Source organism: Myotis daubentonii, chromosome 6 (assembly GCF_963259705.1).
Source record: "Myotis daubentonii chromosome 6, mMyoDau2.1, whole genome shotgun sequence".
Classification (NCBI taxonomy): domain Eukaryota; kingdom Metazoa; phylum Chordata; class Mammalia; order Chiroptera; family Vespertilionidae; genus Myotis; species Myotis daubentonii.
The window spans coordinates 89,688,424-89,715,370 of NC_081845.1; the positions used below are offsets into that span (position 1 = coordinate 89,688,424).

General features: G+C 44.5%; 1 protein-coding gene and 1 long non-coding RNA gene across 2 annotated transcripts in view; one reads left to right on the forward strand and one right to left on the reverse strand.

Annotated features, from left to right (window-relative positions):
- Nucleotides 1–18,993, reverse strand: part of LOC132237365 (uncharacterized) — a 32,210-nt gene extending 13,217 nt beyond the window's left edge. The window contains exon 1 of the long non-coding RNA XR_009453516.1: nt 18,855–18,993. This is a non-coding gene — a long non-coding RNA (uncharacterized LOC132237365). The remainder of the gene's footprint in view (nt 1–18,854) is intronic.
- Nucleotides 18,489–26,499, forward strand: SAYSD1 (SAYSVFN motif domain containing 1). Its single transcript, XM_059701793.1, has 2 exons — nt 18,489–18,972; nt 25,776–26,499. The coding sequence occupies exons 1-2, from the start codon at nt 18,766–18,768 to the stop codon at nt 26,118–26,120; spliced, it is 552 nt and encodes a 183-aa protein (XP_059557776.1). The 5' UTR covers nt 18,489–18,765; the 3' UTR covers nt 26,121–26,499.
- Nucleotides 26,500–26,947: the final 448 nt, after the last annotated feature.

The following is a 26,947-nucleotide window of genomic DNA, read 5'->3' on the forward strand; positions in this document are numbered from 1 at the left end:
AAGGTTTATTTCTGCGTCCCCGGGAGACCCACGTACCCCCAGGACAGGGCACGTGGATTCACGCCAACAGGGAGGGGGGCGCTTTTTTTATACTGCAGTTGGGTGAGGGGCGGGGACATGAGCTGAGGAATTCTCTGCCGCAGGGGATGGGCGGGGGTATTCAGAAGAAGTGCGTATCTGTGTGGGGGTATGTGGATTCAGGGAGAAGAAGCTGGTATCTGTGTCTGGCACGTTGATCTGTGAGAAATTCCAGGGGAAGTCCATTGTCTCATCACATGTCTGCATGTATCCGAACCTGGGCTCTCTCCGACCTAACACCCAGGTCCCAATTCCCCACATGCATTCCAATGTCTCTACATTAGGAAGATCTTTCCTTCCTGTTTCTTTCCAGGCGTTTGGTCACTCACTAAATTTGGACCATGCTGGTTTCTTCCTCTCTTAGCTGCTCATGTTGACTAAGGTTCTACAATGAGCCAGGTACTGCTGGGCACTCCATATCAGCTTGCCTCATCCTGATATCTTCCTATACAGTCTTATTGCCATTTACAGAAGAAGAAATAAAGAGAGAAGTGAAAATAAAATAAAGGCAAAATGAAAATTAGAAACTGGCAAGGGGGGTGGTTTGGGTTTGTTTGTTAATTTTTACAGCTTTATTACAGATATCATAGTGATTACTCATGGAACCACCATTTAAGTACAGAGATAGAACTTTGTCAGCATCTCTGCCACCTCAAATCACTACCTCCTCCCTCCCCATCTCGCTTAAACCTCTTCTGGTTCCAAACTTCTGCTTTCTCCCCTCCCCCTATCACCTCTCTGGGCCTTTCTCTTTACGGTAAAGAAAATGGAGCAATCAAGGGAATGAGGGACTTTACTCTGATTGCCTAGGTAACGTCAGAGCTGGGACTTGAACCCGTGTGTTCAAAGTCTTCTGGACCTTGGTTGATTTCCTTCTCTCAGTTTACCTAAGTCTTTTCTATCTTTTAAGGCCAATATGCCAGAAGCTAATTCCAGCATGTCATAAATACAAGAAGTTTCATCAAAAGGTTGATGGAACTTGGGGATTCAGCAGGGCTGAATACATATTACCTGCTGCTGGAATAGCTAAGGGCATTTCCCCACACCTAAAGGTTTGCATATATTATTACCTGCCACCAGACAGCTGAGGGCATTTTAATCTACATGTTATTGCCTCCTACTTGCCAAACACCTGAACAGCCAAAGGCAGTTCCCCCACAACAGACAATGCCTACTGTATACTAAACCTTAACCTTTGATATGTATATATGCTTTGCCTTAGGGCAATTTGTGTTAATAAAGAGCGAGGGGTCCAGAGATTCAGGAGAACTTGGTTCCAACAGCTAAGCTCCTCTGGCTCCCCCATGGATTACAAATTTATATTATATTTCTAGTCTCTTTATTAATTTACACTGCAGCACCTTCTCCAGATTCCTGAACCCTTCTAGATGCTGGGAAGGACCCCCCCCAGCATTACCAATGGAATGTCATGCTCCTTCATGGAACATTTTAGACCACCCCTGTCCGCATCGATCTTTTCCTTTACCTGGTAAATTCCTGCCTGTTTGTTCCACTGATAGGACACTTAGTAGATAGTGCTTGGCATTATTCAGCATTTCGTATTCTTGTTTCATCTTGCTTATGAGTTTGTGTTTTGGAGGCAAGGAATCACAGCTTATATCTGTTTGTATTCACAGAACCTTGAAAGTGGTCTGCACAGAGGAGGAGACAGAATAAATGGGTTCTTGGGCTCTGGGATTAGACTCAAGTATAAATTCTGGCCCTACTAGCTGTTTGCTGTGTGATATCAAATTACTTCACCTCTGACCAAGTGCCTTCCTAAGGGTTGTTGAGAAAATGAAACCACATTTCAGGGTGTGGCAATTTTCAGGGTGTGGCAAACAGTTACTACACAAAGGTCAACTATTATTGGAACCCAACAAGTATTTGTTGTTGATAGTGAATTACTCAACCAGTCCTCAAGGTTAAACATTTTTAAAAATTTTAATTGAATTTATTAGGGTGATACTGGTTAATAAAATTATGTGCTTCGGGTGTACAATTTCCTAATTCATCACCTGTGTATTGTATTGTGTGTTCACCACCCAAAGTCAAGTCTCCTTCTATCACCATTTATCCCCTCTTCTCCCTCCCCACCCCCCTTTCCTTCTGGTAATCATCATGCTGTTGTCTGTGTCTACGAGTTTTTTGTTTTGGGTTTTGTTGTTGTTGTTTGCGTAATCCCTTCACCTTTTTCACTGAGGCACCCACCCTCTCCTCTCTAACAGCTTTCAGTCTGTTTTCTGTATCTATGAGTCTGTTTCTACTTCTGTTTGCTAGTTTATTTTATTTATTTGATTCCACATATAAGTTAAATCATATGGTATTTGTCTTTCTCTGACTGGCTTATTTTACTTAGCATGATAATCTCCAGGTCCACCCATGCTGTCGCAAAAAGTCAGACTTGCTTTTTGTAGGGCCAAATGGTATTCCATTGTATAAATGTACCACAGCTTTTTTATTCACTCATCTACGAATGAGCCCTAGCTGATTTGGCTCAGTGGATAGAGTGACTGAGGGTACCAGGTTCGATTCTGGTCTAGGGCACAGGCCTGGGTTGCAGGCTTGATTCCCAGTGGGAGGTGTGCAAGGGGCAGCCGATCAATGATTCTCTTTCATCATTGATGTTTCTATCCCTCTCTCTCCCTCTCCTTTTCTCTCTGAATTCAATAAAAACATATTTTTTTTAAATGCAATTGATTTCTAAATATTTATTTTGTATCCTGCTACTTTACTGAATTCGTTTATCAGTTCTAGTTTTTTGGTGGAATTTCCATATACAGTATCATGTCATCTGAAAATAATGACAGTTCACTTCTTCCTTTCCAATTTGGTTGCTTATTATTTCTTGTCTGATTGCTATGACTAGGACTTCCAGTACTATGTTGAATAAGAGTGGTGAAAACAAACCTCCCTGTCTTGTTCCTGATCTTAAGGAAATGCTCTTAGCTTTTGCCCATTGAGTATGATGTTGGCTGTGGGTTGTCATCTATGGCCTTTATTATGTTGAGATATGATCCCTCCCTTCCCACTTTGCTGAATGTGTTTATCATAAATGGGTGCTGGATTTTATCAAATGCTTTTTCTGCATCAATTGATTTTTATTCTTTATTTTATTTATGTGGTGTATCGTGTTTATTGATTTGCAATATTGACCAACTTTGCACCCCTGGAATAAATCCCACTTAATCATGGTACATGATCTTTTTAATGTACTGCTGAATTTGATTTGCTAATACTTTGTTGAGGATTTTAGCATCTATGTTCATCAGGGATATTGGCCTATAATTTTCTCTCCTTTTGGGGTCTTCATCTGGTTTTGGAATTAGGACAATCCTGGCCTCATAAAATGAGCGTGTGAACCTTTTCTTGAATTTTTTGGAATAGCATGAGAAGAATAGGTGTTTGTTTTTCTTTGAATGTTTGGTAAAATTTACCTGTGAAACCGTCTGGTCCATGACTTTTGTTTATTGGGAGTTTTTGATTACTGAAACAATTTCATTGGTTATAACTGGTCTGTTCACATTTCTGATTCTTCCTGATTCAGTTTTGGAAAATTGTATGTCTAGTAACATGTTATTTAGCTTCCTTGTCTTTTTTGTGTTTTTCAGGTTTTTTTTCTTGTGATTTCTAGTTTCATACCATTGTGGTCAACGATTTCAATCATCCTAACTTTATAGAGACTACATTTTTTGGGTCTTAACATCTGATCTACCCTAGAAAATGTTCCATATGCACTTGAAAAGAATGTATATTCTGCTGCTTTGGGTTAAAATGCTCTGATGATATCAGTTAAATCCATAGTGTGTCATTTAAGGCTGTGATTTCCCTTTTGGTTTTCTGTCTGGAAAATCGATCCATTGATGCCAATGGGGTGTTAAAATCCCCTACTATGATTGTAGTATTGTCAATCTCTCCCTTTATGTCCATCAAGATTTGCTTTATGTATTTAGGTGCTCCTATGTTGGGTGCATAAATATTTACAAGGGTTATATCCTCTTATTGGATTGATCCCTTTAGCATTATGTAATGTCATTCTTTATCTCTTTTATGACCTTTGTTTTAAAGTCTATTTTTTCAAATATTAGCATTGCTATCCCAGCTTTTTTTTCATTTCCATTTGCATGAAATATCTTTTTACATCCCTTTACTTTTAGTCTGTGTGTATCTTTCATTCTGAGGTTGGTCTCTTGCAGAGAGTATATATATATATATATATATATATATATATATATATATATATATATTGTTTTCTTATCCATTCTGCTGTCCTAAGTCTTTTGATTGGAGCACTTAAGCCATTTACACTTAAAGTGATTGTTGATAGATACATATTTATTGCCATTTTATTCTTCGTAACTATGTTCCCTTTTTTCTTCTTCTTCTTCTTAAGTAAGAGTCTAACATTTCTTGCAATATTGATTTGGTAATAATGAACTCCTCTAGCTTTTTATTGTCTGAGAGGCTTTTTATTTCTGCTTTGATTTCAAATGATAGCCTTGCTGGGTAAAGTAGTCTTGGTTGTATCTCCTTGATCTTCATCACTTTTAATATTTCATGCCAATGCCAATCCCTTCTGGTCTGAAATGTTTCTGTTGAGAAATCAGCTGACAGTCTTATGGGAACTCCCTTGTAGGTAATTAACTGTCATTATCTTGCTGCTTTTAAGATTCTTTCTTTGGCCATAACCTTTGCCATTTTAATTATGATGTGTCTTGGTGTGGGCCTCTTTGGGTTCATCCTATTTGGGATTTTCAGTGCTTCCTGAACCTGTGTGTCTTTTTCTTTCACCAGGTTATGGAAGTTTTCAGCCATTATTTTATCAAATAGGTTCTCAATCCCTTGCTCTGTCTCTTCCCCTTCTGGTACCCCTATGATGCAGATGTTGTAACACTTCATGTGTTGAATTATCCTCATCTTTTAAAATTCTTTTTTCTTTTTACTGTTCTAATAGGGTATTTTCTGCTACCTTATTTTTCAAATTGCTGATTCAATCCTCTGCTTCATCTGACCTACCATTTATCCCTTCTAGTGTATTATTCATTTCATATATTGTATTCTTCATCTGACTGGTTCTTTTTTATGGTTCCTACTAGAGGCCCGGTGCACAAAATTCATGCATTGGTAGGGTTCCTAGGCCTGGCCGGCAATCAGGGCCAATCTGTGGGGTGACCGGCGGGGCGATCAGGGCCCCCGCTCGCACCCACCTTGGTCTGGCGCTGCCCACTCACTGGCCCCGCCTCCCGCCGCCGGTCGCTGTCTGTGGGACGACGGGCAGAGTGATTGGAGCCCCCACATGCACCTGCCTTGGCCTGGCACTGCCTGCTCACCTGCTCCACCATCCCACCGCAGTTCCATTCTTGTCAGGGCCCATCGAGGCTGACAGCGCCTCCACTGCTGCCTGCTGCCAGCACTGTGTTGCCAATGCCTGCCATGTTCCGCGCTGCCCCCTGGTGGTCAGTAGACGTCTAACTCCCAGTCGGTTGAACTCCCGCCCAAGGGGACAATTTGCATATTAGCCTTTTATTATATAGGATGTCCTTTTTTTTTTATGCTTGCTATCTCTTTGTTTAAGTTCTAAGTTCCTTGGGCATCCTTATAACCATTTTTTAGAAACTCTGTATCTGGTAAATTGTTTGCCTCCATTTCATTTAGCTCTTTTTCTGTAGATTTCTCCTCTTCTCTCATTAGGTCATGTTTCTTTATCTTCCTATTTTGGCTGCCTCTTGTGTTTGTTTCTATGTATTAGGTAGATCTGCTATGACTCCCTGTCTTGGTAAGGTAGACTTATGTTGTAGATGTCTTCTAGGACCCAGTGGCATGGTCTCCCTGATCACCTGATCTGGGTGCTTCAGGAATGTCTCTTGTGTGGGTTATGTGGGCCCTTCTGCTGTTATTGAGTCTTGACTGCTATTGGCTTGTGCGAGGAGTCAACCCTCAGACTGGCTGATTGTGAGGATTGACCATGGCTACAATGTATGAGCTTCTGTGTATGTGCTGATCCCATCAAGTGGAATTCGCCTCATCAGGGTCTGGTGCGTGTCAGAGCTCCCTTTGGATATGCTTCTTGTGAAGCTTATTGGATCCTGGTCTGATGTTGTGTGAAGATGGCCACTGGGTGTGTTGGTTCTGGAGCCTTTGGGAGGTATTCTGGTGCAAGCCAATGTCAGACACTGTCTGTGACTAGTCCCAGGCAACCTGTTTGGAGTTACAAAGCAATCCCAATTTGTGGATGCCTCTGCTGGGCCTGGGTATGCATGGGAAGGACCAAGGTACACACCAATGTTGGATTTTACCAGCACTGGGGCCATGGGCGGGTCAGCAAAAGTCCCAAGGCACCTTGAGATCTTCCTCCGCCTGCCTCTAACTGCTGGCTGCCTGATAGACGCAGTCACTGAAAGAGCCTCTGGTGATACTTGAGTTGCATGAGGTAGGTTCTCAGTGAGTCACTAGGTAGGGTCTAGTGGTGTTCACCAGATTGATACAGGTTCAAACTGAGTGCCAGTGCTGGGTCTGAGGCCAATCAGCAAATGTCCCAGGACATATCAAGTTCAGCTGCCTCTCACCAAATGCCCAAAGACTTTGTGGTGAGGTGTGGTCTCAGGGAGTCATCAGGGTGAGGCCAGCATTTTATCAGATCCAAACACACCAAGAACTGGCCACGTGAAGGGAGGGATCACCACTTGCCATGCATGTGAAAGAAAAATGACCCCCATCCTAGAGGCACATAACTCAGTCTGTTCAAGATTCTGCCAGGAGGCAGGGCTCAACAGGGCGGGCTACTGTGAGTTCAGAGGGCTGTGATGGGGAGGTGCCAGTTAGGCTCTGGGAGAGATGTCAGGAGTGGCTTATTCCTAGAGCCACAACTCAGTCTGTCTTGCATTCTGCCCAGAACTTGGCAGGGTAGGGCCACTGGGAGTCAAGAGGGTGGGGCTAGAGGATCTCCTGTGATAGGGAGGAACCAGTCAGGTTCATGGGAATGTGGGAGGAATAGAACCTGCCTCAAAGCTACACCACTCAGTTACTGACACCCCCTAAGTCTGCCCAGACCTTTACACCCAGGCCCAGGCAACTGACTCCTCAGCAAGGCATGAGCTCACAGGGTGGGGCTATTGCTTTCCCTCAGGCTGATGCCATAAGGGGGGGAGTGCTCCACCCAAGAAAGATGGTGTCTGTGGTATGGGACATTGACTCAGCACAAGGGTCCTGGTGGCTGTCCACTTAACTCTCTCTCCAGAGCTACTAATCCAAGTCTCTCCTCACATGACTCCAATCCCGTCCCCTCTCCCTCTGCTGGAGCCCAGGGTAAGTGTTGCAAACAAGATTTTGTGTGTTGGCCCTTTAGGAGGGCACCTGTGACTCTAATGGACTCCTGTTTTTCCCTGGAATACAGAATTCCTGCTGACTTTCACAGCCAGCTATTATTTGGGCACCTCTTCCTGGCTCTGGTGCTCTGGGCTGTGGAGCATAGCATGGGGTTGAGACTGCTCCTTAGGGGTAACTCTGGCAGCTGAAATATCCTTCTGAAATCTCAGCCACTGCCCATGGGAGCAGGGTAAGCCTTTTTCACATCTCCATTCTTCCTACCTGTCTCAATATGGCTTCTTCTGTAAATCCGTTGTTATAAGATTTCTATTCAGCTTGTCTTCAGTTGGTTATTCAGGTGATTATTCTATATTTTAGTTGTAATTCCAGTTTGGTCCTGGGAGAAGATGAGTATAACATCCACCTTATCCACGGCTATCTTGGATGTCCCCTGCTTACCCCAACAAAAACATTTTTTTAAGAAAGAACTCAGATAGGAAATCTTTTTCCCACAGAATATAAATCTAGAAAATTCACACACAAGTTGGAAAGAGGCCAAGTGTTGGGTAGGAAATGCCTCACTTCCCCTCCATCACTTCCACCTTACTGCACAATAATGCTCCCCAGTGTCCAGAGCATTGAAATGACTAACAGCTGAGCAGGCAACAACCAGGCAGAGTTAGGGGTCCTGGCAGTGTTCCTACTAGTAAGTAATGAAGGGGCCAGCTTTGCCTACAAGCCTCAGCAGCAGCTAATGCTGTTAGGATGAAAGATGGGTCTAGTTGGGCCCCAACCTCGGTGTTCAGGCCAGACTCTAGGTCGGTGGCTGGAGAGAAATGCAAGGGCTGAACAAGAATTAGCAGGGAAAAGGCTGAGTAGCTGACTTTGTTAAAAATCAGGAAATACACTACTGTGGGTATGTGTGCATGTAATTTAGCAACACAACCTGTTTCTTCAAAGAACTTAAGGGCAAATGCTTGCATTCCTTATAACTTTATTCCTATACATCTGAAACATACAACTATTGCTTTCTTTATGGGCATTCTCAATTTGCAAAGAGATTCTCCTTCAAATACTTTCAGATAATTTTAAGGAGAGTTTTAGGATGGGATTTACACATAGATAATCTTTGCTGTAATTCTATGGGCTTTGTCTGATCATCTGTTCTGCAAGCCACAAGAGGCATTTTTCTGAGCATCAGAGCTAAGCACAATAGAACTCAAAATAGAACAACGTGAAGCAAGTCAGATGGGCAGGAGACTGTCACAACCTGAGGTCTTGGATTCTAAAGGGAGTTTAGATGATAGAAAAGAGGGTAATGAGGAAGCATCAGATAACGGGATCAGGTGGGACTGGAAAACCAGCAAAGACCACTGAGGTCTTCTGGAATACAAGATCCTTGTCATTACAGGGAGGGGAGGGGGAAAGAAAATGGCAAAGCTCAAACCAGCAGTTGCTGTCAGAAGTGAACCCCAAGCCAAAAGCAGATGGGGGCAAGTGGTCATGTGGCAATACCTTCTAATGCAAGTAAGTGTAAGACAGTAATATAAAGAAATGAACTATCATCAGAAATACTTATTGTCTACAGCAGTACCCAGCAATTACATAATCTCTCCAGCTTTCCTTCTCTGGCCTCAGTCTCCCCATATTTCAATCCCTGGCCTGGAGTGGTAACCCTCCTCTGCTTTCTCAGACTTCCCTGTGTAATTGTCTGTTCATGTTTTTGTCTCCCCAACTAGACCTTAAAGTCCTCAGGGCTGGGACTATATTTTATTCATCTCTGTATCCTCAAAGCCTGGCACAGGCTGGCATATAGCAGGTGTCTGATCAACATTTGTCGACTGAATGGTTTCTAATGTCCTTGGAGGACAGTCACAATGACTGGACCAGTCATTTGGATTCTGTCCTCCACAGAGCCCCGCATAAAGCGTGGGCCAAATCACCTTCCCAGCTGTCCCTAACAGGCTGCTTCAGTCGAAGCTCTGTGGCCCTCCCCTTCCCTTCCTGTCTCTTCCCTTCACTTCTTATTCCCATCTCCAATATTATCCTCCTTGGACTGTCTAAAGCCCTGTTTTGCTTGCCTCAAACTTCACGACAAGGGGCTCCTAAATGTGAAATACCAACCAGCCCTCTGGTTTACTTCCTCTCTGCAAGCAAGTCCATAGGCCTTACATAGGTCTTGTGTAGGTCTTACCTTAGATTCTCTTGGAGATAACGATTTGAATGGAAGGGTTTAAGTGGGGAAATGTTTTGACGGTGGAGCAGGAAGTGAGAAAGGAAAGAGAAGAAAGGTGATATAGGATGCTTTAATGAGCAGGTACTGCTGTGGGTTCATTCCTCCTGAGGACTCCTGGGAGACTCTGCTCAGCACATCTCAAGGTCATCACCCACAGGTTGTGAGGAAGCTGGGGTACTGGTCCACCAAATCCTATTCCAAACTGGCTGAAGGCTATTTGAGGGGTGGGGGAATACTCTCCCAGCACTGCTAGTCTGCCTCATGCACTAGCTGAACACACTCCTGCAGCCAGACAGTCCAGATGCTTGTGGAAACAAGCTATCCGCACGTACAGCAATAGTGAGGTCTGAGGGGATATGGACAGTGGCACCAGCAGCGTATTTGACACATTCTTAGCCTGATGACCCAAGGTCTTCCATTCTCTCCTCCCAGTTGGCTCGACTTGGACTGAAACAAAGTTCTCCAGTTGGAAGAGATTCGGCAGTCATCTAGGTTAACCAAACCCCGCTTCAGCTCCGAAATCGTCTAAACATTCCTGACAAGTGCTCAGTCAGCCTCTTAGTGCCAGGAAACTCACTGTTCTGAAAGGCAGCCCATGCATTTGATGATTTTTAGTTGTTGAAAAATTTTTTTTAAATATATTTTACATTTGTCACCTTGTACATTTCAATTGTTGGCCTTAGCCTGCCTTTTGGAGCTCCACAGAATGATTCTCCTCCCCCATTCGCAGTAGCCCTTTTAATAGAGTTCCTAAAACTAACTGGTATGTTTTCACTATGACTCTTCACTGGCCCAAATCGTCCACTGCCTTCACCATTCTTACTACAATATGATCTCTAGACCAGTCATTCCCAATCGAGGCCAAATTTGCCTCCCAGGAGACATATTTGGTTATTACAACAATAGCAGGGAGTGCAACCAGCAACTATGGGTTGTGGCCGGGAGGCGACTAGGAATCCTACAAGACACTGGACAATACCCATAACAATTATCTGGCCCAAAATGTCTAAAGTCCTAAGGCTGAGAAAACCCTGCTACAGACACATCATTATCCAGGCCGCTCCCCTCTGGGCTTTCTATGAGTTGTCATATATAAAGCACAGTGCTCAGAACTTGGCATGTGGTACCTGCGGGAACAGGGACAAAGAGAGCATGAGAGCATGGGGGTCTTCTCTCACTAGACAATGGAGATGACTGTAGCAGCTAAAGCAACCACCACGTAAGGCCCCTCCTCTTCAGTGTGTAGTCAGGGAAAATCTCCAAGTCCTACGGAAACAAACTGCTTTCAAGCCAATAGTTAGGAAACAAACACAAAGCTATAAAAAATATACATGCAAATTTAGGAGGTAGTGTTCCCTCTGAACATCTCCACAATCCTTTAATCATAGTAAATTCAATAAAATTCCTTTCTTTTTTACCCTAATGGAATTCTTTCAAATTTTCATCACTTGAAAATATGATAAGTTGCCTTTTATATACTTTCATCCAGGCCACTTCTGAAAACATCAGACAGGCCAATGTTGATCTATTTCTTAGCACTTTTTTAAAAAGGCTGTGCTGTCCAGCTATGGATTCATTTAATTGCAGCTTACATTTATTTATTTCATGTGAGAAAACACCAGGCCGAGATGGTTTTACTACTAAGTCCTATCAACCATTCAAAGAAAAGTTTTATTTAAACTGTTCTAGAAATGGGGGGAGGGAGGGGGGAAAGATAATCCTAAAATCAAAACCTTTCAAGCACAGTACATGAAAAGAAGAAAATTATTGGAAAACCTCATTAATGAACTTAGATGCAAAATTCCTTTGAAAAATACCAAGTTCAAACTAGCTTTGAATTTTATATTTTATAAAGTGACTGAGTTTTGGAGAACTAAGATAGCAGTGTAGGTAAATGCTGGTGCTCACCACCTCTCACAACCACATCAAAATTATAAATAAAATACAGAATAACCATTATTCAGAACTGCCTGAAATGTGGCTGAATGGAAGTCCTACAACTAGAGAAGTAAAGAAGAAAGCATGCTGGGACTGGTAGGAGGTGTGGAGTCTGACAACTATGTGTGGTGTTTTTTGTAACTGGGAGGAATATTTTGGCTGCAGATGCCTCCTGTGAGGAGCAAGGGGTCCCAGCCCCACAACAGAACCCGAGCCCAGTGTTCCAGAGCTGGGAAGAGAAGACCCCCATAACTTTGGGCTGTAAAAACCAGTGGGGATTGTGGCTGAGTGACAAGGAGGTTGCTGGAGTCCGAGGCAATTTATCTTAAAGGGCCAATGCAGACTTACTTGGACTCACTCCTCTGAGCATCGCTTGGAGAAATCTAGGGGGCATACAGAGAGGAGCTGGATTGTCTAGCATCGGGGCAAGAACTTGGGGAGGTTTTCTCACAGACAGGGGTGCTCTCAGGGTGAGTCTCCATCAACTTGGCCCACACTGTTTACTCCACCCTGGTAATTCCCTGAGACCCCACCCCATCTAATTTGCAGCCCCACCCAAGCTATTTGCAGTGGCTGTCCTGGCTTAGGCTTCAGACTTCCCTAAAATCTCTCATACAAGCAGCAGCTGGCATCAGCATGCTCCATACATACCTCTCAATAAGAGGCCCAAGACCTGGCACTAGCAGCAGGTTGGCCTCTCCTGGGTACTTCCAAACCCAACACAAGTAGCAGCCAGCTGCAGATCACTCTGTAGCCCCTGTTGGGTGGCTCCAGGAAATGGCTGACTCTGCACCTCCCCAAAGGCCAAAGCTAGTACACCTTAGCTTCGGATTACACCACATTAAAGTTCTACACATCCATGTGCGACACACTAAGGGGCAGACTCAGTGAGCACCAAAGCCCCACTGAAGCAACTCCTGCTCCATAGGGTGTCTCCTACACAGCAACTCTTCCACTGTAATCACAGCTGGTCCTCATAGCTAACTGGCCAAGAGTCAATTCCTACCAGTGATACCAACAGCAATCAAGGCTCAACTACAACAAGACAGTGCACACAGCCCACACAGTGGCACATCTAGCTCAGCTGACTGGGGTGGCTGAGGCACTAGGCCCTACAAGACACCTACTACACAAGGCCACTCAACAATTCCAGGAAACATAGCAGCTAACCTAATACATAGAAACAAACACAGGGAAGCAGCCAAAATGCAGAGACACAAAAACATGTCACAAATGAAAGAACAGAAGAAATCTCTAGAAAAAGAATTAAATGAAATTGAAGTAAGCAAACCTCTGGATATAGAGTTTCAAACAATGGTTATAAAGATGCTCAAGGATCTTAATGAGAGCTTCAAGGGACTTAGTGAGAATTTCAAGAACCTTAGTGAGAAAATCAAAGACATGAAAAAAGACCAGTCAGAAATCAATCATACAATAACTGAAATAAAGAATAATTTACAGTAAAGAAGATGCTGAGAATCAGAATCTGCGATTTGAAATATAAGGAAGCAAAAAGAGCAACAAAACAAAGAAACAAACAAAAACAATCAGAAGAGTATAAAGAAGAAAGAATCCAAAAATATGAAGATAGTGCAAGGAGCCTCTAGGACAACTTCAAGAGTACCGACCAAAAGGAGAAGAGAGGGATAGCAAGATATTGAAAACCTACTTAAAGAAATAATGACAGAAAACTTCCTCTACCTGGTGAAAGAAATAAACTTACAAGTCCAAGAAGCACAGAGAGCCCCAAACAAGAGGAACCCAAAGAGGCCTACACCAAGTCCCATCATAATTAAAATTTCAAGGCTTAAAGACAGAGAATCCTAAAAGCAGCAAGAGAAAAGCAGTTAGTTACCTACAAGGGAGTGCCCATACGACTGTCAGCTGATTTCTCAAGAAACTTTGCAGGCAGAAGGGAGTGGCAAGAAATATTCAAAGTGATGACTAGCAAAGACCTACAACCAAGATTACTCTATCCAGCAAAGTTAGCATTTAGAATTGAAGGTCATATAAAGAGTTTCACAGATAAGAAACAGCTAAAGAAGTTCATTACCACCAAACTAGTATTCCATGAAATGTTGAAGGTTATTCTTTAAGAAGAGGAAGGAGGAGGAGGAAGAGGAGAGAGGAGGAGGAGGAAGAGGAGAGAGGAGGAGTAGGAGGAGAAGAAGGGGGAAAATATGAACAATAAAATGGCAATAAATACATATCTATCAATAATTGAATCTAAAAAACAAAATAAACAAACAAGGAATCTAATGAACAAAATAAACTGATGAATAAAACAGAACCAGAGGCCTGGAAACATGGAACAGACTAATGAACCTCAGAGTGAAGAGGGAAGGGGAGGTGCTGGAAGAGATTAACCAAAGAACTTATATGCATATATGCATTACCTATGGTCACAGACAATAAGATGGTGAAGGTCTGGGGTGGGGCAGGAACTGGGTGGAGGAAGGCAATGGGGATAAAAAAGAGGGACATCTGTAATATTCTCAACAATAAAGATTAAAAAGAAATAAAGTCACTGAGTTTTGTTTATTCCAAGAATGTGGGGTAGTTTAATAGAAAATCTATATAAAGTTACTCATTGTATTAATAGATTGAAGGGGTGGGAAGTATTCAGGAATGGACCATAGGCACACAAAGAAACATTCTTTTTCTTGAGTAGTGACTATGTATTGGTTACCCTTTTCTGTGTAAACAAAAAAAACCCACAAAATTTCTGTGATATAAAATAAGCATTTATTTTTCATACATTTTTGGGTAAGCTGGGGTCAGCTGTTTCAGGTTGGGCTCAGCTGGGCAGCTCAGCGTTAAACTGCAGGTCTGCAGGTCAGCTGGGTGACTATATCCATGTGACTCATTATTCTTGGACCAGGTGGCTAGCTGTTGCAAGTTCATCTCATGGCAGTGCTAAGTATTCAGAGGGTGCCCCCAACAGGACAAACACACTTCATGCCCCTGCTTGCATAACATCGGCCATCATCCCATTGGCCAAAGCAACCTGAAAGGTGCAGTTCAAATAGGGTCCTACCCAGTGTGGCTCAGTGGTTAAAGCATCAGCCTGCAGACTAAAGGGTCTCAGGTTTGAGCCTGGTCAAGGGCACGTACCTTGGTTGCAGGCTGAATCCCCAGCCCGGGTCGTGGCGCATGGGGGAAACAATCAATGTGTCTCTCTCACATTGCTGTTTTTCTCTCTCCTCCCCGCCCCCCCTTTCACTTTCTAAAAAACAAAACAAAACAAAAAAACCCACAAAAAATCAATGTAAAAAATATCCTCAGGTGAGGGTTAACAAAAAAAAAAAAAAAAAAAGTCAAGGAATGGGGAAATATACTCTGTCCTTATATACCATCCCTTGCTGGTTTCCTTATGGCATGGATGTAAGGAAGAGTGAAAAATTGAGGCCAAAGACTGAATATCACCGGCATATAGATATTTTAGTACTTACAACTTACAAATATGATATACATGTATACACATAATTTGTTATGTACAAAATACTTCATAATAAAAATTAAATTTACACATTATAAGTACACTTTGAGACCCTGCTTATTTACTAGTCTCATAACCTTATCCAAAAAGGAAATGAAGTTAGTTCAGTAGGAGTTGTTTTTTCATGATCATCTCTACTTTTTCCCATTCTTTCAACCTCTTCCAAAAAGAATTTAAAGAGGTTTACAAAGCATTGAGAAAAAAATAAATTTACAATAAATCAGAAAACGAAGCAAAGGGGAAATAAAGTTTACCAGAGCAAGATGGGAGCTGGGATGACAATTGCATTTGGCTGGATATTCCCCATTTGCTCTTCTAGATTCTCCCCCCACCCTTCTCCTCCTGCCCTCTGTTCCTTTAAGGGCTCTCTTGTCTCCAGTTTCTCCTATAGCTACAGGTCTTTCCGGGTTCTGATGATGATTGTCCTCTTTCTGCGTAAGGCCTAGAGGCTGGTAACACTTCCTGTGAACCATCCCTTGCTGGCTTCCTTAATCCTTCCATACGTTTGTAACTTAACTTCTTCATGAAATTCTCTTTAGGTAACCCTTTTAAAGATGCCATGTTTCCTGTCAGGGACCCTGATTGCAACAGGCCACAAATCGTATGCCTTAAGTCTAATGCCTACTAGAAGGAGACCATAAATACAGCTCCAAGGTCTCAGTGTGATTATCCAGTGGGAAACACAATCAATGAGAGACTCTAATCCTTCAAGAGAAGCAGATATACTGCCTCTCTGTGCCCACTTCTTCTATCTGCAGGGTAAGATGGCCCAGCCTTTGGCAGCAGTCTCTGCCCTGACTATCCTCAGTCTGGATGCCCCACAGGAGGGCTGAACGACAGAGCCATTGCACGTGCTGTGTCCTGGGATGCTGCCGGGGTGGAACCTGGCACCTGGAGGATGCCAGTAAAATCCTAGGTGATGCCTGGCTCATCTTCCTTGGCTTTCCTTCCATCACACTTTATTTTATTTTTTAATCCTCACCTGAGGATATTTTTTCATTGATTTTTAGGGAGAGCAGAAGAGAGAGGAAAAGACAGAGAGAAACACTCATGTGAGAGAAACACATCGATTGGCTGCCTCCTGCACAAACCCCGACCAGCGCCCAGGCTGGGGAGGAGCCTGCAACCAGAATCGAACCCAGGACCCTTTGGTCCGCAGGCCGATGCTCTATCCACTGAGCCAAACCACCTAGGGCTCCATCACTATTTAAACAAATCTACACAAGTTGTGATACCTGTCTGTGACTTCCTGGAGTTGGGGGTCCACCTACCCACTTTACCTGATAAACTTTTCTTTTTGTACCAACAGATCTGGGCCCAAGACACTGAAAGGGGATTTCTAGAATAAATGTATAAACTTTAAAAAACAAAGAGAAAGAGAGAGAGCGCGCGAAGCAGACCTACTCCTGACACCAAGATGGGCAAGAAATTTTCTCTGTGATTGCTCAATGAGAGGTCATCATAGTATAATGACCACACTCTTTCCTGTCTTACAAACTATCTCTAATTATTCAGGGCTCAGTCGTAAAATATCTTCTCTGCTATCCACACTCACTCTCTAGTTATTTCATCTAGTCTCACAGCTTTAAATAACATATATATCCATATATATGCTAATGACTCCCAATATGTATCTCCTGTCCTGACTTTTCCCTGAATTTTAGTTTTTACTATCCAACTGCATGCATTGGATGTCCAATAGGCATCTCAAACTTCTGGCATGTCCAAAATAAAACTATCTATCTTTATTCCATAATCCTCTCTTCTTGATCTTCCCCCATTTCAGGAGGGGGTCCCAGCATCAATCATTTGGTTGCTTAGGGTGTGTGTGGGATGGGCGTGTGGCAAAAATCTGTCATCCCTCCTCGCCCCCCCCCCACCGCTTTTTTCTAAAAATCCATCATTCTTGATTCATTTTCCTCACACTCCACATTCAATCCATCTGCACATTATGCTGGTTCAAATCTTCAAAATATATTCAGAATTTGGCAATTCTCACCACTTCTATCACTACCCCTCTAGCCCCAAGAGTCACAGTCTCTCTTATATTACTGTATTTTCCCTCCTACATTTGCACTATTCCATGGCTCCACCTCCAGCAGCCAGTGCAAGTCTTTAAAAATGTCAGCCCTGGCTAGTGTGGCTCAGTTGGTTGGAGTATCGTCCCACACACCAAAAAGTGGCGGGTTCAAATCCCTGTCAGGGCATGTTCTATCCCCGGTCAGGGTGCATGCGGGAGGCAGCCAATTGATGTTTCTCTCCCATATCAATGTGTCTCTTTCTCTCCTTTCCTCTATCGGAAATCAATTCTTTAAAAAAGTCATATTATGTCATCTCCTGCTCAGAATCCTCTAGTCATTTACTATCACATTCCAAATGCACCACAAGGTGTCTTACATGATCAGGCCCTCGATACCTGTGCATCTTTATTTTCCATCATTCTTTCCCACCTCCCCTCTCCTCCAGTTCTCTTGGCTTCCCTGATGTTTTGGGAGCAGGTCAAGCACACTACTTGAGGTCCCAGGATCTTTGCACTTGCTGTTTTCTCTAAGACACTATTCTCCAGATACCTGAAGGTGTCACTCATTTCATTCAGAGCTCTGCTCCAACAGCAACTCCTCAACGAAGTCGTTTCGGGTCATTGGCTCCAAACAGCGCCGCCATTCCTGTTCCTGACTTTACTCTTCTTCAGAGCACTAATCAGCACTGACATTGCAGTGAATGTAAATAGGCAGTTATGCATTTGGTTGTCTGTCTTTCCACTTAGAATGTAAGCATGGAGAAAATACATTGATTTTGTTCACTCCAGCATCTCCAGCGCCAGGTACAATACCTGGCACATAGCAAGCTCTTGATATTTGTTGAATGAACAAAAGACCCCATTCTAGTTTTCATTGCTTGACTCAAACTCAGCAAGATCCAAGAAATATGTGTCTCAATTATGTGAGTGGCACTTAACTAGATGCTTAGAGCTTTAAAAGTACACCTAGCAGTCCCTGACCTGAATTGTGAACTTCTGGAAGGTGAGGAGTGACTGGGAGAGGGCACAGGGGGCCCTCAGAGCGCCGGAAACGTTCTATTTACGTAATTACAAACGTATTGATTTATACACTTACAGATTTGTGTATTTCATTTTAAGCTGCACCCCAATAAGTTTTAAATCTTACAAGCATTTTTGTCCTATTGTGGCAGAAGCTTGTCACACAAAGGAAGAAATTTGAGAGTGGGGGAAGGAATTTAAATTACTTTGTAGGACAAAGATCATGTAAGACACCTTGTGGTGCATTTGGAATGTGATAGTAAATTTGTAATTTATTGTCGATTAGAACCACCTTTTTCAACCTGGCCCCTGCTACAGCAAGCTTCGCCTGTTGGGGAGCAGATCCCGAGGTGAGATGGAGCACAAGAGAGCCCCCCCCGCCACCCCGCCGCAGGAGCCTGGGGCTAGAGAGAGGAAGGATGGAGCAGTCCTACGCTTTAGATTCTTCACCATGTGCCCGAGGAGGTGGACACCGCATGCATCTACGTGCGTTTGGAGGGGCATCTGCACAGACAGCCCACGGAACGTCACAAAGCCGGCGCACGCTGGAGCCCAGCGCCCAGTGCGCACGCTCAGCACCCAGCCGCGCTACGCAGGCGCACTGCGGCCCGGCGCCGGGCTGCGCGAGCGCCGGTTCCCGGCGGGCTCCCAGGAAGCGAGGCGCGCGCCATGGAACAGCGGTTAGCCGAGTTCCGAGAGGCCCGGAAACGGGCCGGGCTGGCGGCCGAACCCAGCACTTGCAGGCAGAGCGCACAAACCTCGGGAGAGAAGGCGGAAGCAACTGCCACTCCAAAGTCTGCCCCAGGCTGGCTAAGACGGTTCCTGGTGTGGAGACCGAGGCCCGCGAGTGCCCCGGCCCAGCCCGGCCTCGCTCAGGTGAGAGAAGGGAGGCCTCGCCGGGGACCTGGCTTCGGGGCCGCTGTCGTGGCTCCTCTGGAAACTCCGGCTGAGGCTCCGCCCCTTCCACCACGTGGTGGCTTTCAGGCCCCGCCCCCGTGAGGAGCAGACTCGGGGTGGAGGAGCGGCCCCGCCCACACGCCCTGGTCCACAGGCCACGCCTCCTCTGGTTTCGCCGGGGCCTTGGCTGGAGGGGGCGGGCCTTGGTCTCTGTCACCCCAGTGATAAGTGGATTTGACAACTTCTTTCCTGCAGCTCCTGATTCCAGGTGGGAAGCGAAGGTCTAGGACAGCGATTTTCATTCTTTTTCACCTCATGGCACACAATTACTAAACTTCTGTGGTACACCAAAAAACATGTTTTTGCTGATCTGACCAAAACAAAGGTGTAATTTTGACTCATTCACAACAGATAGGCTGTTGTTGTGTTGGCTGTTGTCATTTTTTAAAAAAAATATATTTTATTGATTTTTTTTACAGAGAGGAAGGGAGAGTTAGAAACATCGATGAGAGAGAAACATCGATCAGCTGCCTCCTGCACACTCCCCACTGGGAATGTGCCTGCAACCAAGGTACATGCCCTTGACCGGAATCGCACCTGGGACCCTTAAGTCTGCAGGCCGACGCTCTATCCACTGAGCCAAACCTGTCAGGGCCATGTTTTTAAAAAATATATATTTTATTGATTTTTTACAGAGAGGAAGGGAGAGAGATAGAGAGCCAGAAACATGAGAGAGAAACATCGATCAGCTGCCTCCTGCACATCTCCTACTGGGGATGTGCCCGCAACCCAGGTACATGCCCTTGACTGGAATCGAACCCGGCACCTTTCAGTCCACAGGCCGACGCTCTATCCACTGAGCCAAACCGGTTTTGGCGTCATTTTTAAAATTTTACAATCTAAGGGGAAAGAGGTCAGTGCCCCTAAGTAGTCAGGTATTGCATTGAAAAAATTCTTGCCGCCACCTCTCGTCCTCCCCGTTGAAAGTCTGTTGAAAGTCGTTGGAAGCCTCTGGTCTGGGGTCCTGGAAGAAAGCTCCTCTGCCCTTGAGTTATTAACAAGGAGTTGAGTTATCGTTGTGACACCCTGTGGCTCTCAGAAACCTCTCCACAACCGTGTTGAGCCACAGCCCTCCGCTAATGGAGGGTGAAAGGTCTAATTAGATGCTGATTAAAAAGTGGCAGCAATTAAGGCTTCATTTGACTTTACACCTGAATCACATGCAGCCAGTAACCCACGTTTGAATACAAAACTTGCAAAAGTGTGGTGGCTGTAACTGCCAGAGGTGGCATGCCCTTGTGCGCTGCCATTGAACTAGACTAGCAAAACGTTCAATACTGAATGTTGAAGGTGAAAACAGTATTCAGTATGATAGCATTCTAGCCTTTTAATCCTTTTGATAGCTCTTATTCTGCAGATGAACTTAATTCACATCCCTGTATCTTTCTCTAGTTTTCACTCATGAATAAAGTGGCCAGGTGAGTTGCACATGAGATTGGAGTATCTAAGGGGGAATACAGGACAAAACAGCAAGGGAAAAATCAGTGCTTTGAGACCATCTGTGGCATGGCCTTTGTACCTCAGATGTGTAATGAGAGCCAAAAATTCCTTTTGCAATTTAAAATGTTCTGGAGCAGAAGTGTACCTTACTCCCTTAATTTTTTGTTATATTAAGTTCATTTATTATTGCACAACATCTGTTTGGGCTTTCTTTCAATCCTCACCCCAGGATATTTTCCCATTGATTTTTAGAGAGAAGGAAAGAGAGAAATATCGATGTGAGAGAAACACATTGATTGGTTGCCTCCTGCTTGAGCCTCAACCAAGGCCTGAGCCAGGGAGGAACCTGCAACCGAGGTACATGCTCCTCACTGGAATTGAACCCGGGACCCTTCAGTCTGCAGGCTGATGCTCTATCCACTGAGCCAAACCAGCTAGGGCCACAACATCTGGTTTTAGGAATTTTTTTTAAAAAAATCATGAATTGTTACTTAAGTTTGATATGTTCTCCATGACAGGCAGGGTTCTAACTGACTCCCAGAAAAGGTGCTGTAGGGTTCAAACAATCCATTTTCTTGCGTGCAGTTTGTCTCAGGGTAACTTTATTGTCAATTAGAACCCCCTGAGCGCAATTACTTAAGATTTTAGCATCCACTTCCCCTACCCTTTTTTCTCCCTGCAGTTAAAAAACGATGTCTAATCCACACATTGAGTTTCTGACCGTATGTCTCATTATCAGAGGAATCCGAGGTCACTGAGTTGGACCCAGAGAATCTGAACTTGGAGAAAGCTTCTGCTGTTAAAAACCCAAAAGCTGGTGGCCTGACCGCAGGATGAGAGGAAGTGCTGGACCTGCAGTTGGTTCTTATTAATCAAGCTGTTTCTGTCCTAAGCTCATTTTCATGCACTCACTTATCATTCCTGGGGTTGCTCTGGTGTGACAATTCTCATTACATTTTTTTTCTAATTTATAATCCATCTCTGCCTAATAATTTTGGTGGCACACAGTGGCATGTCAGATATCTTAAGCCTTCTATTTGTAATTTTCAGTAGTCATTGATAAGGAAGCGAGCACATCCTCCTTCCCCCACTCTCAAATTTCTTCCTTTCTGTGACAAGCTTCTGCCACAATAGGACAAAAATGCTTGTAACTTCTTTTAATCCTGTAGAAACCCTCTGCCTCTCTCCCAGGCATATCTCCCACCAGCCACCGGGCACTATCTAGTCCCAGGGCCTACTGCCCACACCTGGCTTGCAACTCCTCACCTCCAACCCTTGGCTCAGGTTGGCCCACTGCTCAGATGTGCTTTTCCTTTGGAGTCACCTGGCTAAGCACAGTCTTTGCATCAGCCTCTCAAATCCAGGAGTCACCTTTTTGTGTCTTCCTTTCCCTCACCACCACTCAGCAAAATCCTGTCATGTGCCCACTGTGTTCCAGCTACTGCCCTCAATCTGGGGGGACACTGTGAAAGCAACACACAAAACGCTGCTCTCACAGAACCAGCTTTTGGAGAGGAGACAATGAAAGAAGAGAATGGTGAATGCTATGAAAGGGGAATGAGGAGCAGACACTGTGCTAGTGAACTGGGGTGAGGGGTGCAGAGTGCTGCTTTAAATTGGGTAGGCAGGCAGGACCTCACCAGGAGGTGGCATTTCATAAGAAGGAGCCACTCGTGCAGAAACCTGGGGACAAGGCCAGGCCACATGTGACGTTTTTGCTGAGGTGTATAGGAGCAGAGGGAGCCAGCCAGGTGACGGGAGGGGACAGGCATTCGTCTCAGAGGGAAATACTAGTACAAGTGCAGAGGCCCGGAGGTGGGAAGCATCTTGGTATTGGGGAATGGAAGCATCTTCCCTAAACTGGGCCTACATGTGCTGTGAGACCACAAACCCTCCCACTGCCACACAACAGAAGGTGCCCTGGAACTGGAACAAAGGCCAAGCGAGGCTGGGGACGTCCCATACCCCTCCTCTCCTTTCTTTGTCCCTTTGCCAGTTCGTTTAATCTTCCCCACCTTCTTCTAGCTCTTTCCCTCCCCTTTACCATCCCCCACAAAGGCTCCTAAGGAAGTAACACGGGTTTTGGAGGGAGACCATTCTCAGATCCTAGACCAGCCTCATCTCTGCCTATCACCTGGTGTGTGACTTGAGGGGAGTTACTTACGGTCTCAGTGATCCCTTACCAGTAAATTGGGAATACCAGTGCCTGCCTGGACTACAGGAGATTAGGCATTTTGAAGGCACTCAATAAATAAATGATGGTGCAAGCATTATTTTTATACTCCCTCAATAGTAAAATTCAGTTTGCTATGAATTTCAAGTCATACACATTCAAAATGTATTCTGTATCCATCAGTCCATCATTTCTCTCTGGCATCTGGGTCACCACCTTAATCTCTGCCTGGTCCTCTCTTACTGGGCCTCCTGCTACTAACAATTTCCCTACGTCTACCCTCGCAGCCCATTCTCTACCTGGCAGCCAGAGGAGTCTTAAATATAAATTGATTATATTAGTTCCCACTAAGACCTGAGGGATTTCCCTATTGTGTACACTGTCAAATCAGAAAGGGACCTTTTTCTATTTAATAAATGTCTGTTGGGGTGGGGTGTTTGCTGATGATATGTTAAGGGCCTTTACTGAAAAGGTAATTACAGTATTGATGCTAAAAAAAGAAGGTTCTAACAAAATAGAATTTCTGAAGCAATATAAATCAGATGATCTGTATTTTTTTTCAATCCTCACCTGAGGACATGTTTTTATTGATTTTTAGAGAGAAAGGAAGGAGGAGAGAGAGAGAGAGAGAGAGAGAGAGAGAGAGAGAGAGAGAGAGAAAAGGAGGGGAGGGGAGGGGAGGGGAGGGGAGGGGAGGGGTGGGGAGGGGAGGAAGAAAGAGAAATGTGAGAGAGAAACTTCTTTTGGCTACCTCTTGCACGTGCCCCAACCAGGACCGAACCCACAACTCAGGTATGTGCCCTAACTGGGAATTGAACCAGTGACCTTTCAGTGTACAGGATGATGCTCCAACCAACTGAGCCACCTGGCCAGGGTGATCTGCATATTTTATTGAGACCAAATATAGTTGTGATCCCTTTTAAAATGAAGTGAAGAAAAAAAAAAGAACATCCTAGAAAAATGAAATGAAGTGAAGAAGAGGAGATATAACTGAAGAAATGAACTAAAAGTTCTTCTGTGGATTGAGAACCTATGTGTGGGTGCTGTTTGGCCCTGGAGACAACCAAGGATAATATATGGCAGTCTGTATCTTCATGGTGACAATCTAGGGATACAGGTGACCTATATTAAGAGACACTTCAGCCCTGGCCAGGTGGCTCAGTTAGTTGGAGCGTCATCCCCTACACCCAAAAGGTTACAGGTTTGATCCCCGGTCACGGCGAGTATGGGAAGCAACCAATTGATGTTTCTCTCTCACATCGATGTTTCTCTCGCTTTCTCTCTCTCTCTATCTCTATCTCTATCTCTATCTCTATCTCTATCTCTATCTCTTTCTCTCTTTTCCCCTCTCTCTAAAATCAATAATCATATCCTCAGGTAAGGATAAAAAAAAAGATACTTCAGTATTATTTTACCTCGGGTTTATTATTTTTTGAGACAATTTCTTTTTAATAGTCATCTGTGTATTATTGTATTGTTTGTTCACCACCCCAAGTCCAGTCTCCTTCTATCACCAGTTACCCCCCTTTACCCTCTCCTGCCCCCCCCCCGCCCCCACCGCCCTTTCCCTCAGGGAAATCACCATACTGCTGCCTGTGTCCATGAGGTTTTTTCTTTGCTTATTCCCTTCACCTTTTCCACCAGCCCCTGACAGCTGTCAGTCTGTTCTCTGTATCTGTGTCTGTGTCTGTGTCTGTTTTGTTTGGAGTTTAACTTACTAAAATAAATAAATAAATAAATAAGACACTAGCTGAACAGTTTGGTGCTCAGTGAGAAAGAGCCAGCCGGTGCTCGGAAGGCTGAGGGCACCTTCTAGGTGGTGGAGAAGGTCGAGGCATGCACAGCGCACCAGTCATGCCTGCCTGGAAGGAAGGCAAGAAGCCGAGGGCATGGAGAGGACCAGAGGCGATTCCAGGCCAGACGGGCAATGGCCTCAGCAGTGAGACCAGTGGAACTGGAGTAGAGGGTTCATTTGTACAGTTGCAGATTGTGCTGTGCAGGAAATTTTTTAGACTATTTTTCAAATGGTAAGTCATGACCCTTCAGTAAGTGGTGACATCAATTTAGAGAAATCTAGTCCTCTGTTAAAATAAAATAAAAAATAGAATAGAAAATAACAGCTTCATATGATGTGAAGATATTTGTGAAACTTTTTTCTATTACATATACATATACACATACACACATGCATATACATATACATATACATATACATATTCATATACATATACATGCATGCTGGGTCACAGTATAAAATGTATCTTTTATTCTAGGTCAAACCCAAAGAGGTTTGGAAAAAATACTTCCGGAGAGACCCAGCTCTCTAAAATGGCCTAAATCCCCGTGTCTCCCGTTAGCACCAGCACAGCGGCCTGTGTATTGGCATTTCTATCTGTTGAATAAATGGAAGGCCTTGGATTGCAGCCCAAAGAGTTTAAATTTTAACCTCTAGGCAATAAAAATTTGTTGAAGGCTTGTGAACAGGAGGTTGATGGGTGTTTTAGGAGATTCATTTAGCAACTGTATGTACACAGGATGGCGTGGGGAGGGAAGAGATAGGAGGCCAGAGTCTACTTAGGAGGCAGTGCCTTGGCCTGGGGATGTATAGGATGGAAAGGTTGTAGCTGTAACAGCAATTTTTATTTTTTAATATGTAGAGGGGGTTTTCTTTCCTGTTTCTGGTGTAGTCATTTTAGAATCATGTCACTCAAAATTTTAGCTCATCTAATCAAATCAACTACCATATCGATTCTGTGTGAAGCATACGCGTGGCTATTGCATTACCAATGACTGGGGGCTTCTGTGTGGGGCACACATTAGCTCTTGTTAGCAGCAGGCTCCTCTGAGGAAGTGCCTCCCACGAAGGGAACCCATCTGAGTGCTATAGGGTTTTCATCGGGTCATCTCACTAAGTGCTGACCGGTTTGGGGCCGGTCGGAGCAGGGCACAAAAGCTCTTGGGAGATGATTGTTTTAGAGAGCAGGGCAAGGAAATAGAAATCAATGAGCCAGAAGCCTTCCGGGGACAATGAGAGCTGCCTCTCCAGGTTGGTTTTCATCCTCTCAGCCTCATTACCCTTTATGTTTACCTTTGCTTGTTTGTGTCCTAGGAAGCCGCTCAGCCTGGGAGCAGCACGTCACAGCCCCCACGGAGGACAGCCGTTCCCCCACCGTTGCCGCGGGACCAGTCCTTCCTGACCAGCATCACCTTCTTGAAGATTCTTCTCTGGTTGATCCTGCTGGGACTGTTTGTGGAACTGGAATTTGGCCTGGCTTATTTTGTCCTGTCCTTGTTCTACTGGATGTATGTCGGGACACGAGGTCCCGGGGAGAAGAAGGAGGGAGAGAAAAGCGCCTACTCTGTGTTCAACCCGGGCTGCGAAGCCATCCAGGGCACCCTGACTGCAGAGCAGTTAGAGCGCGAGTTACAGCTTAGACCCCTGGAGGGGAGATAGGAGCAGCTCTGCTGCACGCCGTGGCCCTCCTAGCCCTTGGCCGTGGACTTGTGGGGTTGTTCAGGTGCCCCAGACTAAGGACAGCTTGCCGGCTAGTCCTGTGACCGCGCAGTTTTACCTGTTTTCCCTGATCTGCTGCAGTTTCATCTTAGAACTTCTCTTTGGTTTTGGTGAAATTCCTGAAAGATACTCACTGTGTATTTGATGCAATTATAAAAATTACATACTGGAGAGGAGACCTGTTTGTGCCCTGATTTTGAGAGATGGTTTAAGAGCACTACAGAGGCACTGGGGAGCTGACTGTGAAAATAGCCAGCTGTTTGTTGTGACGGTCAGGTCCATGGGACTGTACACTAAAAGTAAATGTTCTCTGTACGTCTTTTCATAGTTCTTGCATTTTTTTCCCCTGGGAAGTTTAAGTTGAAAGTTTTGTTTTTTTCTTTCTGTTTTGAAGGAAGACGAGAGAAGACAAAGTCCTGGGTGATCTGTGGGGAGGGATTTCACCTAGTCAATACGGGCAGATTTGATAAATAGTTATTAATGGTGAAGTCAGCTGGAAAAAATTCTCGAGTGTGTACAGAGGGCAGCCCTGGAAGCGGAATCCAGACTCGCTGGCTGCGTGGTGGCTTCCTGTTTAGAGAAAGCAGTGCCTCTGCCCGTGGGCCTCTGGTGAGAAACTGTAAATAGAGGTAATAGGTTTGCTTTCAGTGTTCCTTCTCCTTCCGGTACAGAGTTAGAGTTTGGGTTCATTTAAATTGAGCAAAGGAAACCATTAAAAGCTTTTTAATGGATCATACTGAGGAGTAAGAGGACTCTAGTTTTAAAGC

Excerpts from the sequence above, each read along its gene's own strand:
- SAYSD1 (XM_059701793.1), top strand. The coding sequence starts at position 18,766 with ATGGAACAGCGGTTAGCCGAGTTCCGAGAGGCCCGGAAACGGGCCGGG. Across the intron at positions 18,973-25,775 it reads CCCAGCCCGGCCTCGCTCAG|GAAGCCGCTCAGCCTGGGAG; the intron begins GTGAGAGAAGGG and ends TTTGTGTCCTAG.